The sequence below is a fragment of the Mustela nivalis genome, assembly GCF_964662115.1.
Source record: "Mustela nivalis genome assembly, chromosome: 9".
Taxonomy (NCBI): domain Eukaryota; kingdom Metazoa; phylum Chordata; class Mammalia; order Carnivora; family Mustelidae; genus Mustela; species Mustela nivalis.
Window position 1 is genome coordinate 62,101,593 of NC_139028.1, and position 14,516 is coordinate 62,116,108.

Genomic DNA, 14,516 nt, shown 5'->3' on the forward strand with positions numbered 1-14,516 from the left:
AAGGCAGAGCCAGGCCAGGGAGGGAAGCTGGACTGAAGAAGGCTCTAGGGCCTTTGGCCTTCATTTTGGGTGGGCTCGGGTCAGCTCAGGACACAGACACAGAGTTCAGTGAAGGGGAATTTCTTAATTTAGTACCAGACAGTTTCTCCCTGTAGCTCACCAATATTTGGTGAGCAAACTTAAAGAGACCCTCATGCTATTATTATCCCAACTGTGGGTATAGATGCGGCCTTCTCTCTGTGGCCGATCCAGCCTTTTCTGGAAGCCGGGACACTCAGAAAAGCCACGTGAACCAGGGTCAAGGTCCTGGACCTTCAGCTGAGGTTGTGTGAGTTGAAACCCGAGAGACCTTGACAGAGGTCCTCAGCCCATCTGGGCCTCAGTTTCCTCACCTCTCAAGAGTCTCCTAGAATAGAAGTTCTACAGAAATTCAGAATTCAGAAGCAGAATAATTTTATGGTTTGGAGCAGGGTTCTGGGACCAAGCTACCTGGACACATCATGGCCCCACAAGCTGTGGACCTTGAGGAGATCCCCCTCTCTCCAAACATCCATCTCCCCACCCATAAAATACGATGCTGCCAACACCTGCTTTAGGCTGTAAACATGGCATGTGTGTACTGCCCACGCGCAGAGCCTACTAGACGTGACAGACAATGATTGTGATAGGGCTCTGTATTCTTTTCGCTCCCCTGTGACGCCAGGGCCTCGCAGGGGGCCTAGTAGAGAAGAATTAGCAATAAAGAGACTAATTCATGCTGGATGAAGAAGGGGTGAACAGAAGAGTTGGGGATGCCAAAGCCGGCTGTGTGCCTAGAAGTCACCAAGTCTAGTATACTCATCCGAGACAGGCCCAGGCAGGAGAATGGCTGCCCTCAGGCTTTCCTGGGGCACCCATGGCAGAGGGCTCTTGTGTGGCAGAAAGGAGGAGGAAGAACATGTATGACCCTCACAGAAAAAGCTCTGTTGAAGAGAAAACTCTAGAACCAGAACCAGAAACTCTAGCCCAGCATTCCAGTCAGGCCTTTTGACAGCTCTCCACTCGGGGCCTCGATAAGCCCCCTGAGCTGCTCGCCCACACTCTACTTTCCCACTTCCTGGCTGTTGCCCCTGTGGCTCCTGGCACTTGAAACATCCACCTTCTCCTTAACTCCCACCCCACTCAGGGCTCTGCTGGTTCCCTCTGGCTGACTCCCAACGAGCTGGAGTCTCTACCCTGCAGAAAAGCTGCCTGGGCCTCTAACCAGTGCCTCCCTGGGAGCTTCTCGGGGCTGGTCATGCTGCTCCCTCTTTCTGCCCTGGGTCCTGGCACAGAGTGGGAGTGCTGGGGTGTGAGCGAGGGCGGCAATGCTGACAGTCCTCTTCCCCTGGGAAGGTTTCCATGCCAGGCTGGTCCCGGTGCTTCCTTTCTCACACAAATGACTCACTGCAAAGGTTTTGCTCACCTCTGTCTCCTCTCCCAGGCTGGAGGCTCCCTGGAGGCAAGACTGAGCTCTCTGAGAGGGTCTGACACTAAGTAGGCTATACTAAGGGTTGTTGGGTAGAACACTGGATGGATGGATGGATGGATGGATGGATGGATGGATGGTGGATAGATGGATAGATGGACAGGTGGATGCATGGGTGACAGAGGGGTGGGTAGCTGGATGGGTGGATAGAATATTGAAGGAATGAAGCTCAGGCTGCTTGGGTTATTCTCTAAGGGACAGGCATCTGCTTATGCAATAGGCCTTCACCAACATCTCACTAGGCCTCACAACTCCTGTCTAAAATTCTTTCATTTTTTAATTGGTTCATGCACTCATTCATTCTTTCATTAATGTCATGGCTTCTTGTGAGGATTAAAGCACTAATACACATAGAGTACTTAAAAGAGGCTGGCACACCATAAGGGGTACGTGGTGCTATTATTATCATTCCACAAACATTTCCTGAGGACCTACTCCATGCCAGGCCCTCATGTAGCCTGAGTTGTAAATTCCCCCCACCTCAAAAACACAGTGATACCCAAGCAGGCCCTCACCAAGGGAGGCCCAGAGGGTTATACCCCACTGCCCCCAGAACAACCCCACTCCCCAGGACTGCCAGAAGGACCCACCCATGCTGGGACCAAGGGAGCGGGGAGGACCCACGGGTGCCCTGGGGAGCCGGGCCCATCCTGACCCCGGGGGCCTGGGGAAAGGCCATGGTAGGGGGTAAGGCGGCTCCTGGCATCCGTCTCCAGCCCAGCCCTTCCTGCTCTTACCGGAGTTAGTATGGTCGTAGCGGTATGGCTCGGAGATGAAGTGTGGGAGGCTCATGAGCAGGCCTGCCAGGGCCACAAGGACGGCCCCACAGCCGATCAGTCGGGGCCGGTGTACCCGGCTGCCAAAGTAGCTCACAAACACAATCAGGGCCGTGTTCCCCACCTGCCAAGGGATGAGGGGACTCATTCAAGCAGAGCAGAGTCACCAGAGGCCAGCACTACCCCGGCTTCTCTTGCCAGCCTGGTGCTCCCCTCAGTCTAAAGGACTAGCTGATAGAGTGAGAATCATCCAGGCCCCTCTAAACACAGAATCTGGGTCCTCTGTGGAGGTGGAGGGGGCCCCACAGCCCCCATTAGGGGGAGAGAAAGGAGGGCAGAGTGCACAAGGCTAGCAGCTCCATTTCATTCTGGAAAGCGGGTTGGACCCCACGTTAGAACATGGAAGAGTCAACGGAAGGGTTTTTAAGTGTCTGAGATATGGGGGAGACAAAATCTCAAGCCAGAGAACTAAGGCTTTGGAATTTTAAGGCTTAGAATAAAAAACTGAGGCTGTGGGCACTGGAGGGGATTGGAGAGCTCGCAGGGAAGGGACAGTCTTTGCAGCCAGAAGCTGGGGTCCGCTGCCTACCCCATTGCTTCTGGGTCGTTATACTCACCCTGAGCCCCAGGTTCCGTGCTGCTGGAGGGGGCCAGGAACCACAAGAGAGCTGGTAGGAGGACCAACCCTGAGAAGGATAACCACTCTCCATTTTATAGGTGGCACACTGAGGCTCAGAGGTGGGGAGTGACTTCCCCAGGTCCCAGAGCTCGGTAATGACATTTCCTTCCCACCTCTGAGATCTGGAGGTGGAGTCTGAGGACTATCCAGGGCTGCTGTGTCGTTGGCAGGCCAGGGGGAGAGAATTGACTTGAAATCTCCAGACAGTGGCCTCCTCTGAGGTGGAGAACATCTGGGGGTGGGGGTGCTGGGGCACAGCTGGACCTTGATCTCTAAATTCCCCCAAAGCAGCTTGTCCAGTCTTCCCTGCTTGGCTGCGGGCCCCAGACTTAGAGTTCTCCAGGCGACTCTGAGGGAACATGTGTGTCATGCTATCGCTCCCTTCCCCAGCCACCCACTGGTTCCAAATTTCTGCCTTCAATCTCATTTAAATCTATCACACTACTATTGAAGTGACTTCCTCTGACTCCTTCACGGGACAGGCAATAGCCAGGTAAAGGAGCCAAAGGGAGAGTGGGCAGTATGGGAATTCTGCTTACCTCTACAATACCCCCCACCCCAACCTCTAGAGTGTCCCCAAGGGCAGGACCGCCCTTGCTGTGACATTACAAGGAGGCAGAGGTTGGTTTCTCTACCAGGACATGACGAAGGAGCTGGAGATTTGGGGAAGGAGATTTGGAGATTTGGTGAAGGAGCTGTGGTGAGGTTGCCTGTGGACACCGGGATGGAAAGGGTTTCTGTCAGGCTAGTGAGAGAGGGGGTGAGGAGGTGGGGGCAAGAGTCTCCCTCAATCCTTCTCCCTCCTAGTGGCTGCACCAGGGCCGGTACCTCGTTGAAGGCAGCCAGCAGCCCTGAGGTCTGACTGGAGAGGCCAAAGCGCTTCTCCACAGTGGAGATGGAGCTCTTGAGGTAGCCGGAGATCATGAGCTGGGCCAGCTGCAGCAGGCTGTGGCACAGGACGAAGAACTGCCAAGGGAGCCATGGTGGGAACAGCCGGGGGTGGGTGGTGGGCAGGGAGATAGGTGGGGATTCAGTCAGAGCGGGTGGTCATTGGGAGACAGAGATGGAGTTGGGGAAAGGGAGGAGCAAGGAATAGAGATGGGGAAACAGAATCAGAGGAGACAGACACACAGGAGAGAGAAAAAGAAAGAGTTACTAGAGTGGCCATTGGCTTCTCACACAGGCCTAAAAACTACACAAACTGTCCTGGGTACATTCAGGGGTCTTGGTGCCACCTGAGACCCACATGACTGAGAGTAGGGTCTTTCTGGGGCCACTCTGACCCTCACAGCTCCCCTGGGCTGGACTGCACCTTCCTCCCTGTTCCACCACCCTGTCCCTTTCTCCAGGAAGCTCTTCCAGATCCTTCTCCACCCCAGCCCACCCACTCCTCCCCGACAGTTCCCTTGGGAGATGACTTTCATACCCTGAATCCTCAAGCCACCCACCCCACCTAGCCCCACCCCAAACATCCGGGCCTCCCTTCTGATGAGCTGGCAGAATTCCCAGGAGAAGAAAAACTAACTTCAAAGAAGGGTGTTTATGCCAGAGCTTAAAAATGTTCGCTCTGTTCTTCTGACTTGGTTTCCTCTTGTATACAACAAGGACCGTGTCCATACCCCTCAGGGCTACCGTGAGAATCAAACAAGACAGGTCCTGGCACCCAGAGGATGCCTGGAGGTTTAGGGCTGCCTCTGGAGGAGCCAGAGCTCCCCCAAATTCATACATATTCAGGATCCCTGGGGTCCTTCTCTTTCTCTCTAGGACAATGGGGGACAGGGAGCATGGCCCCCCCACTGCCCACAGAGTAACCCTTCTTTCTTCTCTGGAAGGAGAGAATGTGTGCCCCAAACCCAACTAAATGCTTTCGTAGGTTATCTCTTGGATTCTCGTGGCCACCCATCCTACAGATGAGGAAACCGAGGCTCAGAGAAAAGCAGCAGCTTGCTTAGAGTTACATAGCCTTCCCTATAGGTCTGGACAGCCCTATTCCAAGCAGGCCCTGAGTGATACCTTGATGCTGTAGAATATGCTTCGCCTCAAGTCCTGAGGGTTTGGGCTGGCTTTACCTCCAGATGTGTCTTCTGCACCCATCATGGCCTTGGCATCCTTGCCTGGCATCTGGGGCTCCTCACCCACTGGCCCTGTGAGACAGACATCCAGGAGGTGAGAGTGGTGATAGAATCCCAGAGAATGGTCGTGCCCCAGGTCACCCACGGTGCTCCAGGGGTTGGTGGCAATCTGAAAGTCTGAACACCCCCAGCCTTCCTGAGGCCCAGTGATGGGAGGGCCCTTCCTAAGGGCTCTGTGTGCCAATGCTAGCCAGATCCCAGCTGGGACCTCCTGTCTCACACCGTCATTCCATTCCCAGTATTAACCTTCCTTCTAGGGAGCAGCTGCTGGCCACACTCCATACGCTTCAAGCAGGGACTCCGGCAGTATGGATGAGCGGCCTTAGCCCCTCTTGGACCTGTAGCTGCGAGACATTCAGTGCCTGGAGGCTGAGTCTGGCTGTGGGTCTGTCTGGCTCAGGGTAGGATCTCAGATTTAGGGTCAGTGCAGGGTCAAGACTTGTTCTACAGCCAGGGCATAAAGAATTTTCCTGGGAGTCGTTCAGAACAGATAGCAATGCCCCCACAGGGGACTACCCCTTGTGTAATCCCAGAGCTACCTATCAAACCATGTGGCTGGTTGGCGCAGAAAGGATCCTCAGAGACATCCCACTTAACCACCTCCCTCACCCTGGACAAACTGAGTTCCCCAAGTGTGACGATGACTCAGGAGGCAGAACTGTGGTTAGAACCTGGATCCTGGGCCCCGTTAGGCATGTCTGGGTTCCTCCATGGAAACCATGCCTGTATCCCACTCACCGCAGGGAGAGGAAAGCTGAACCCCTTCAGGGGCATCTCCTAGGGTCTTCTGATGTTTCATCTCAGTGAGATCTCAGTGAGGAGCTCCTAAGTCTGGCCTTGGGAGACTCCACCCTTCCACTTACATGGACAACGACCCCTTAGGCCTTCCTCCCCTCCTGGGGCCCTGGCTTCCCGCGGAAACCTCCCCCATTGTTTCACACACTTCTTAACCTGGCAGGAGTTTCCCTTCATTCAACAAGCTCCTTCTGGAGCATGGAACCGGATGCAAGGACACCCCTGACCCAGGCAGGGACGTGGGGACTCTCCATCTCCAGATCCCAAAGGCAAACTCAGGGAGGGGTCACAGAGGCCTGGAACCGCCACAGTGAAGGCTCTGTTCTCCTCAAATGAGGTACCTGGAAACCTAAGGAATTTTTTTTCAGTTGAGGTATAATTCATAGGCCATAAACCTCACCCTTTTAAAGCATACAGTTGTGTGGGTCGGGGCATATGAAAAAAGGCATACCTCATCACCACTCATTCCAGAACATTTTCCACCATCCCAGTAAGGAACTCCATACCCCTCAGGAGTCCTCCCTCTCCCCAGCTCCTGGCTTTCCAGCTTTGCCTACTCTGGATATTTCATATAAATTCATATAGGCAAAATAGTCCAATGTGTAATTTTTTGTCTCACTGTTTTCACGTAGCACACTGTTACAGTGTACCTCCGTACGTCATTCCTTTTTATGGCTGGATAAGTCCCTTTGTACAGACATACATCACATTTGGCTTATGTTTCAGGTATGGCGAACATTCAGAAGTTGTACACATTTTTGTGTCAACGTATGTTTTCGGTTCTCTTGGGTATGTAGCCAGGAGTGGAATTCCTGGGTCATGGGGCAACTCCATTCAACTTTTTCAGAAACTTCCTAACTGTTTTCCAAAGTGATCTGGCTATCTTCTGCTCCCACCAGCATGATCTGATGGGTCTAATCTCTCCACTTCCTTCTAATACTTAGTACTGTGTCTCTTTGATTCTAGCCAGCCCGCTGGGTATAAAGAGATATCTCATGCGGTTTTGATTAGCATTTCCCTAATGACTAATGATGTTAGGCAACTTTTTGTGTACTTATTGGCCATTTGTTTATCTTCTTTGGAGAAATATCTATTTGATTCGAAGATCTTAAGGAATTTGACTGAAGAAATGGGAGTGTGTGTGTGTGTGGCGGGGGAGGAGTGCCTTGGGGGAGGGGCATAAGGATTCAGGGGAAATGAGGAGATATTGAAACCAAAGTGACACCTGTCAGGGAGAAGATAAAGGGTTGGCCTAGGGAGGGGATGGGCTCTGCAGAGGTCACTTAGAAAGATAAGGAGGTGAGGGGGAGCCCGAGCGAACTCTCCCAGAAGGGACTGATGGGACCACTTCTAAGCTCTGGTTTCACTCACCAGCACAGATGGGTCACTTCCTAGAGCACAGAGACTGTTAACACACTCTAACGCAGCTAAGCCTTCACATGCATGCTCTCCTTGTTCCCAAAGCTTCCCCACCGCTCTGGGCCTTGGAGTTTTCATTATCTCTATGCATCTGATGAGCACACTGAGATAACTAGCTCTGCTGGTTAACGTTGGTGAAGGGACTCAAGCCCAGCTGTTAACATCACTGTCAACATCACTCCATGCTCCTTGTACAGGTTTGACAAGGGGAAGAAGCACAGTGTTCTTCTCCACCATGGTCCAACCAAACCTAACTGGGCTAGCTGAAAGCTGGCAGCACCCACCCACCAAGGAGCCAGGCCAACCAGATGATGAGGCTGGAGTAGAGTCTGTGAGGGCAGAAGTCACTGACCAGGAGGCCTGGCTCTGAAAGAAGTCCAGGATATGGAGAAGGGAAGGGGACAGAAGATCAGCAGACAGACTTAGAATCTTTTACCTTCTCATGGGCTAGTCCTTAGCTTGAGCCTTCAAATGAAGGAGGGAAGCCATGGCCCCTGCGATCAGTCTGTGCACTGGGTAGTCAGTTGGTCACTGAATGGGGCTGGTCAAGCCGGTAGCCAGGTCTCTTTAAGCTCTTCTGGTTAACTGAGGCCTCCAAGAAGGCTGGCAACAGTGTGACTCTCTAAGTAAGGGCAAAGCTCCCTTCAGAAGGAGCGTCCTGAGTCCAGTAAAGTATGTTCTCTTGTGTGACATCTCCGATGGCTTTCCCATCCCGTGAAGATTTTGTCAGGGGTCACCCTGACAGGAGACAGGGTTGCTGTGGGGGTGAACCTGGACTGGGCTTGGGGGTGGCCTGTGGGAATGAGGGGAAAGATAGGGACCCAAGCCCCAGGGTAAAAAGCCCAATTGTTTCTCTCCCAGGTTTAGGGGCTCCAGGTAGGCCAGGAGGTTCCCAGGGCTAGAGCCCACATCTCCGGAGAAGGCAGGCGGGGAGTCTGGGGGCCTGTCAGTTGGTGGCATGGCCGGCTCTTCACACAGGCCCAATCAAGTCCCTCAGCTGATCATTCATGAGTCTGGCGGTCTCTCAGGAAACTTGTCTGTTCAGGCAAACTGAGCTAGCTAGCTAGTCAGTCAGACAGTCATCCTGAACGTCTGTCAGCCAGAGGCCTTCAGTCCACTCAGAGATCCCAAAAGTCTGTCTAGCGATCCCCTCCCTGGGCAGGAATCAGCATTCTTCACACCAGCTGAATCCAGAGTGATGAGGACCAAGGTTTCAGAGAGCTGCCTGACAGGGAAGGATAGATTTCTCTGCCTGCTCTTTGCTGGAAAGGCTCAAAGTCCTACCGCCTCCACCTGAGGGCAGTTACCCTCCCCTCTCCTCATAACATTCAAGCACCTCTCAGACCCCAGGGCCCAACCGAACCCTTTCCCTTCCATGTGCACCTGGGCCCCCCAAGTTAACATTTCCTCTGACAGCACCAAATTCCCTCCCTAGATTATCTCTCCCTGTCACCCAAGTCCCAATTTACCACAAGGAGGACCCGAGACCCCTTCCCCTCATGCATACTCCCAGCTTCAGAGACAACTGCCCAGGTTTGAATCCCCACCAGCTGCAATCCTGCTTTGTGGCCTGAGACCAGGGACCCTTTTGCTTCCTCATCTGCCAGGCAGGGACTGTAATCCCCACATCCCAGGACAGAGAGCGCCCACGGCAAACCAGATCCTTCCACCCCATCTTCGGCCTGGACACCGAGAGCCTGAAACCACTCCTTAAGGTTCACATGAACTTGGCCTGGCAATTCCACTGTCTTCATTCACACTTTTTCTTCTGACGCTTCCCAGACTGATCAGCTTAAATAAATGGCTTCATGATTCATTACAGGAACTTTCTGAAAGACCCCTGACCCTTCACGGGAAACCACAGAGCGTGTACCTCTGACTCTTTGAATCCCTCCCCACAAAATCCTTACCTTGTTGTTTCCACCAACAAACTATTGAATCATGATTCTTACCCAACCCCTGTCAAGCCTCCCTCCTGTCCTTCCCTCCCCACCCTAAAGGATGAGCCTTAAAACAAACTTCCAATCCTCAGCAAATATTTACCTTACTTCCCCACTCTGAATCATCGCCAAAGCTTTGAGAAGTGGTCTTATCCCTGCTCACAGTAAATAGACATTGTCTTCCTAACAGGTTCTGTCAGTAATGTGTGGGGAGGCAGCCCAAACACAACGAGTAGCAGCTGCGTGGTAAATGTTTATTCCCCATCAGGCAGCCAGGCTTTCTGTCAGCTGTCTGTCCTGGCACAAGAGCCCCAACTGGCTTCCATACTTGCTTTGCGACTGCAAGGACCACATTTGGAATTCGAGAATCCAGAGAAAGTTCAACCCTAGAGGGCTGAGAAGGTGGAAGGCTGGGAGCCCCAGCTCTCTGGCTCAGCCTAAGCCCCTACAGGAAGTGTCTTGGAGGTGTTTGTCCTGGGGGCTTGTGTGAGGAGCTCCCACAAACCAGCAGCACTATGTGCTGGGCTGGGCTGGGCTGAGCTGGGCTGGGCTGAGCTGGGCTGGGCTGAGCTGGGCTGGGCTGAGCTCACTCACCCACCCTCCTAGCACGGCTTAGAGGTAGCTGCTGTGATTCCATGGTACAGAGGAGGAAACTGAGACACAGAGAGGGGAAGCAGCAACGTACCCAGGGTCCTGGGGCTGGTAAATGGCAAAACCTGGACGGGAATTCAGATCTGCCTGGCTCTTGGGCCCCCAAGAGCAACCACAAGAAGGTTGGCTGCAAAGAAGGCCTTAGAACAAATGAAACTTAATCCCCATGTAGCCATTTCTTATTCCAGCCTGGCTTCCTTTATGTCATTTGTCAAAGGTAGTTTTATGGCAAGAGCCTGCCCTTCTACTAGCTTCTTAAAGGAGTCAGCCATTCGCTGGTAAGTTAACACCCTCTTCTAATGGGCTCAGAGAGTGCTGTGAGGGCAAGGCTGGAGAGACAAATGAGGCAGGAATGACATGTGGGGACCTGAGTCCAATACTCCAGGCGACCTGAGCGTGGTGGGAGTTCAGGACTCAGAACCAAAGCCCAGTTTTGAACTTTCAGAAGGGACCTGCTGGGAAATGCTAAGAGAGCCTGTGAGGGTTCTCACATCCTGAGAACAGAGGAGGGACAAGACAAGGGCACTTTCTCTCCATAACGTTCCAGCCTGTCTCCAGCAGAGAGGGCAAAATGGAAGATCACAGAGATGCTGTATGGCCTTGGGCCAGCAATTAGACTTCTTTGAGCCTCAGCCTTGAGAATACTAAGCCTTGCCTCTCAAGCCTGTGGGAGGGTCACACGGGATAATGTCCTTTGTCAATATCAGGAAATCCCGCAAGTGGCAGTTTCGTCAGCCTTTGCTCCAAACTCACCAGGAAATCTATTTCCAGGTGTGGCCACCAAGTCCCAGAAAAAAACGATACTCCTTCCTGTGGGAGACTCAGCCCCGGCATCACTCAGTCACCTCCTCCTGAGCCTCGAAGCAACACAGATCGCTCTAGAGCCCTCCCTCAGCCATTTCTCGTCCTCTCCCAACCCCCACCCCATCCCACCAGCTGCATTCCAAGGTCCCTTTTTTTTTCCTTCTAATAACTTCCCTGTACGAGAGAATAAAAGGCCTCTCCCCCACACCCTTTGCCAAGGCCATCACACAAACTAGGAGGGATAGAATATAAGGCAGAGGTTACAATGGAGAGGCGCCGGTCAGTGGCCTCATAGGCAGTTATGTGGGCTGCACAGCCCAAAGTGAATGGTGCCTTCTGGAGTTGGAGTTGTACAGTGCGTGGAAGCCCTGCCTGGTGGTGCATCTGGCTTCTAGATGTTTTGGGGGTGGGGGGGGTTGCGCAATGCTTGCTGAGTGTTTGGAAGTTAGTGGCCAGCAATTAAAAACAGGAAATTTCACATAAAACTCCAAATTTTTGCTTTTTCCTGAAAGATGAGCAGATCTGGCAATCCTGGGCCCACATTCTCATACAGCAGCACCCAGCTGGCCCAAGATGCTGGGCCTACACCTGGCAAGTTGCCCCATTGGAGTCTCTCTGTGGGGGTGGAGGGGGTTTGCCTGCCTGGTGTGTTTTCAGGGACCCTCTTCATCGGCCGGTGACTTCACAGCCACACTGGGCTGGGACGTCCCCTGGACAGGAAGCCAGGGCTGGGTTAAGCCTTTGAGGGGCGAATAAACAGGGCCATAGAGGACCCTGACTTGCCCAGGGACTTTACATGAACTGGTCTCTGCTGGTTCTAGACCTAACAGTGAAGATTCATCCCGCACATCCTGACAGCTCTCTGAGGCAGGCTGCTGGGGACACAGAGGCCAGCAGGCCCCGTCCTTGCCCTCAAGGAGCTCCCAGTGTCAGGGAGTGGGAGTGGTGGGGAGGGGAAGCAGACATCAAACACAGAATCCCAGTGACCTGAGCTCACTGATGTAACACAAGGAATTTCAAGACTACAAAAACACAGCAGAGGCCCTAGCCTAGATTGCAAGGTTCTGGAAGTCTTCCTAAAGGAAGAAACAACAGAGAAAAGGGCAGACAAATCAAAGTACAAAAAATGCTCAGGGAACAAATGGTCTGGCAAGGCTGGAGCACTAGGGCCGCGGTAGGGGTGCAGTGTGGGGGACTGGGGCTGGAGCGGTTGGAGGAGCCAGGCTACAATGAGCCTGAATGCCAGGTTGAAGGGCTGGGCTTTCTTCTGAGCCCAGGGATGAGGTCTGATCTGACCGCCTGGACAGACCTCGTGCCTGTGGGGTGAGAGTGAAAGAGTCAAGCAATGGGCAGGAGCCAGGGAGAAAGCAAGAGTGGGGTCCAGAGTGGCGAGGGACCATGGGTCCTGGGTTAGGCAGTGGCTGTGGGAAAGGAGAGTGACAAGCTGAGGTATCACAGTGGGGAGGTAGGACTTGGTGGAAGATCAGATGTAGGGAGTGAAGGAAGCCGAGGAGTCCTGGGGGCAGGGATGGAGGGGAGAGAGGAGCAGCCCAGGAGGAGCAGCTCTGCCTCTGGGCATGCCATGGTTGAGGGCTGGGACTGCAAAGGTGTGATGAGTTCAGCCTTGACCATGGTGAGTTTGGGGTGGCAGGCTGGGGTGGGGCGTGTGCACCAAGGGAGGCTGTGGGCTCTAGGAGAGCCCAGGAGAGGATACGGGCTGGAGCCAGATCTCTGGCTGTCTGGAGACAAGAGCAGAAAGAAGGTAACAGAAGCCACAAGTGGGCAGGCAACTTGCCCAGCGAGAGTGAGACGCCTCTGCCATGTGTCCCGTCTGAAGAAAACAGAGCAAAAAGAGGAACCTAACCTGGAACCATGTTCAGGTGCCAAGGTCGGGGGAGGGGACAGTGTCACAGAGGTGCCAAGATGTTTTTGGAAAAACTACCAGCTTCCAGCACGGATACACCCAGAGCCCGAGCCTGGGAAGGGAAATATTCCCAGCAGCAGATATTGGGTAATCCGCCCCTCATAACAAATGTCAGATACTTCTCCAGAGAGAGGTGCTGGAGTAGAAGGAAACTGACGTGGCCAACCCCTTCCTTGAGCCCTTCTTACTTCCGAGATTGCGCTGTATGCCCTCAGCTTGCAGTTTCCCTCACTATTTACGTCCCTTGATGAAGCAGTGAGCTCCTCAGGGCAGCACCTGTCCCATCCTGTGTCCTGATGGACCATGTCCCTGCTGAAATCCTCTGGATTAGAAGACTTTGGATTTAAATATTTGCTTTGCCCCATTGGAGCTGTGTGACCTTGGGCAGCGTCGTTAGCCAGTGTCAGTTTCAGCTTCTCTGGGAGCGAGGGAAGAGAGCCCATCTCATGGAGGATTTGTAGGATTGCAGGAAAATGTCATGCTGGGTGCACTGCCATCTTCAACAGCAGTTACCCCCTCTGCACCACATGAAAACAGACATCTCAGCCTCAAAAGGTCAAGGCCCCTGGGAACCGCACCTGTCTCATCTACCCACCCCTAGCAAACAGTATTCTCAGGCTCTGTAGATGCTTGCCATTCCCCAAATTCATCCTATGCTTTTCACCCCTCTGCCTTTGCACATGCTGCACCCTTGGTCTGGATTGTCCTTCCTCCCCAGCAAACCATTTCTCATCTTGCAAGGCCTGGTCCAGGTTAAGTTGAACCGAGCTAAGCTGAGGGAGAAGACAGGGCTGGAGCATGGGAATGTGGGAGGAGGGGTCCAGGTTGGGGTTGGGGAGGAGTGGGAGCCCTGGAGGCACAAAGGGCTTGGCTGTCATCTTTGGGAAATTCCTCCTCCCAGGGCTTTGGGTGGTCTGTTGGGATGACAATAGCAGGCTTGAGGTCCAGCTTTTATAGGCCTCCCAGCTGTTGCTTCTTGAGGGAGATAGTGCAGGGTGGGGGAGGAGGCCAAGCACTTTCTGGTGGTTTCCAAGCTGGGTCAGGCACCCTGTGCTGGGACTTTCTGTTCCCAGTTCCAGCCCTGGCTATCGCATCTAGACCCAAGATGACCTTAAAAATAGTGAGGAGGGCCTTGGGGGAAGGGTGAGCCTGGAGCCCACAGGGAATTCAGGTCAGTCTCCTTCTGTCTAGAACACGGAGCCTGAGGCTCAGAGAGTGGCCATTGGCTTTGGCCATGACACCTCCCCTGATCATGAGCCCCAGCTCCTCTCTCTGTGCTTACGTTTACTCCCTGGGGCCCTATTATAGCCAACCTCACTCCATATCGTGAGTCTCTAGTCCTCTTTCCAAATAGGTTGGAGGGAAGGAAGGAATGTCATGGGGGGAGGCATGGAGTGGAGGGAGGACAGCTTAGACACTGAGACTTTCCCAAATCCTTGCATTTGCCAAGCCTGTGCTGAGATCTGGGGCCCCAGGAATGGATCAAATCTGGCCCCACCACTGGGGAGCTCCAGGTCTGGTGAGGCAGCCATTGTTCTCCATCCTTTCAAGCATGAAGGCTTGGGGCTCTGGGCTGCAACCCCTGAAGGATGGCAGGGACCAAACTTCTTTACTTTTTCCTGACCCCCAGTGCAGCTGAAGTTCAAGCTGACATGCTGGAGATAGCCAAGCCCCCTTAACACCGATGGGGAGATCTGATCCTTCCTCTACAGACGGCTTTGCTGCACTGCTCCTTCCAGAGACAGAAGACCGAGCCTTTCAGGAAGAGACCAGATGACCGCCTCAGCCCTCCATCCACCACACAGAGAAAGTGAGTCCCAGGAAGGGACAAATGCAGATGGGGCGTTGAATGCCTGGCCCCTGACTGTAGAGTCCAGCCAGGCAAGCTT

At 53.5% G+C, this 14,516-nt stretch overlaps 2 protein-coding genes across 3 annotated transcripts in view; one reads left to right on the plus strand and one right to left on the minus strand.

Moving 5' to 3' along the window:
• LOC309840279 (olfactory receptor 2AT4) overlaps positions 1 to 14,516 on the plus strand; it is a gene marked incomplete at its 3' end in the record, with an annotated part of 110,704 nt that overhangs the window by 59,277 nt on the left and 36,911 nt on the right. The window lies entirely within an intron of this gene.
• Positions 1 to 14,516, minus strand: part of SLCO2B1 (solute carrier organic anion transporter family member 2B1) — a 45,696-nt gene that overhangs the window by 27,765 nt on the left and 3,415 nt on the right. The window contains exons 2-4 of one of the 2 annotated variants that reach the window (XM_082749642.1): positions 4,976 to 5,106; positions 3,791 to 3,928; positions 2,245 to 2,407 (exon numbers count right to left, since the gene is read on the minus strand). In XM_082749642.1, coding sequence (XP_082605768.1) covers positions 2,245 to 2,407; positions 3,791 to 3,928; positions 4,976 to 5,106 — 432 coding nt within the window. The remainder of the gene's footprint in view (positions 1 to 2,244; positions 2,408 to 3,790; positions 3,929 to 4,975; positions 5,107 to 14,516) is intronic. The other variant, XM_082749643.1, reaches the window with a different exon arrangement.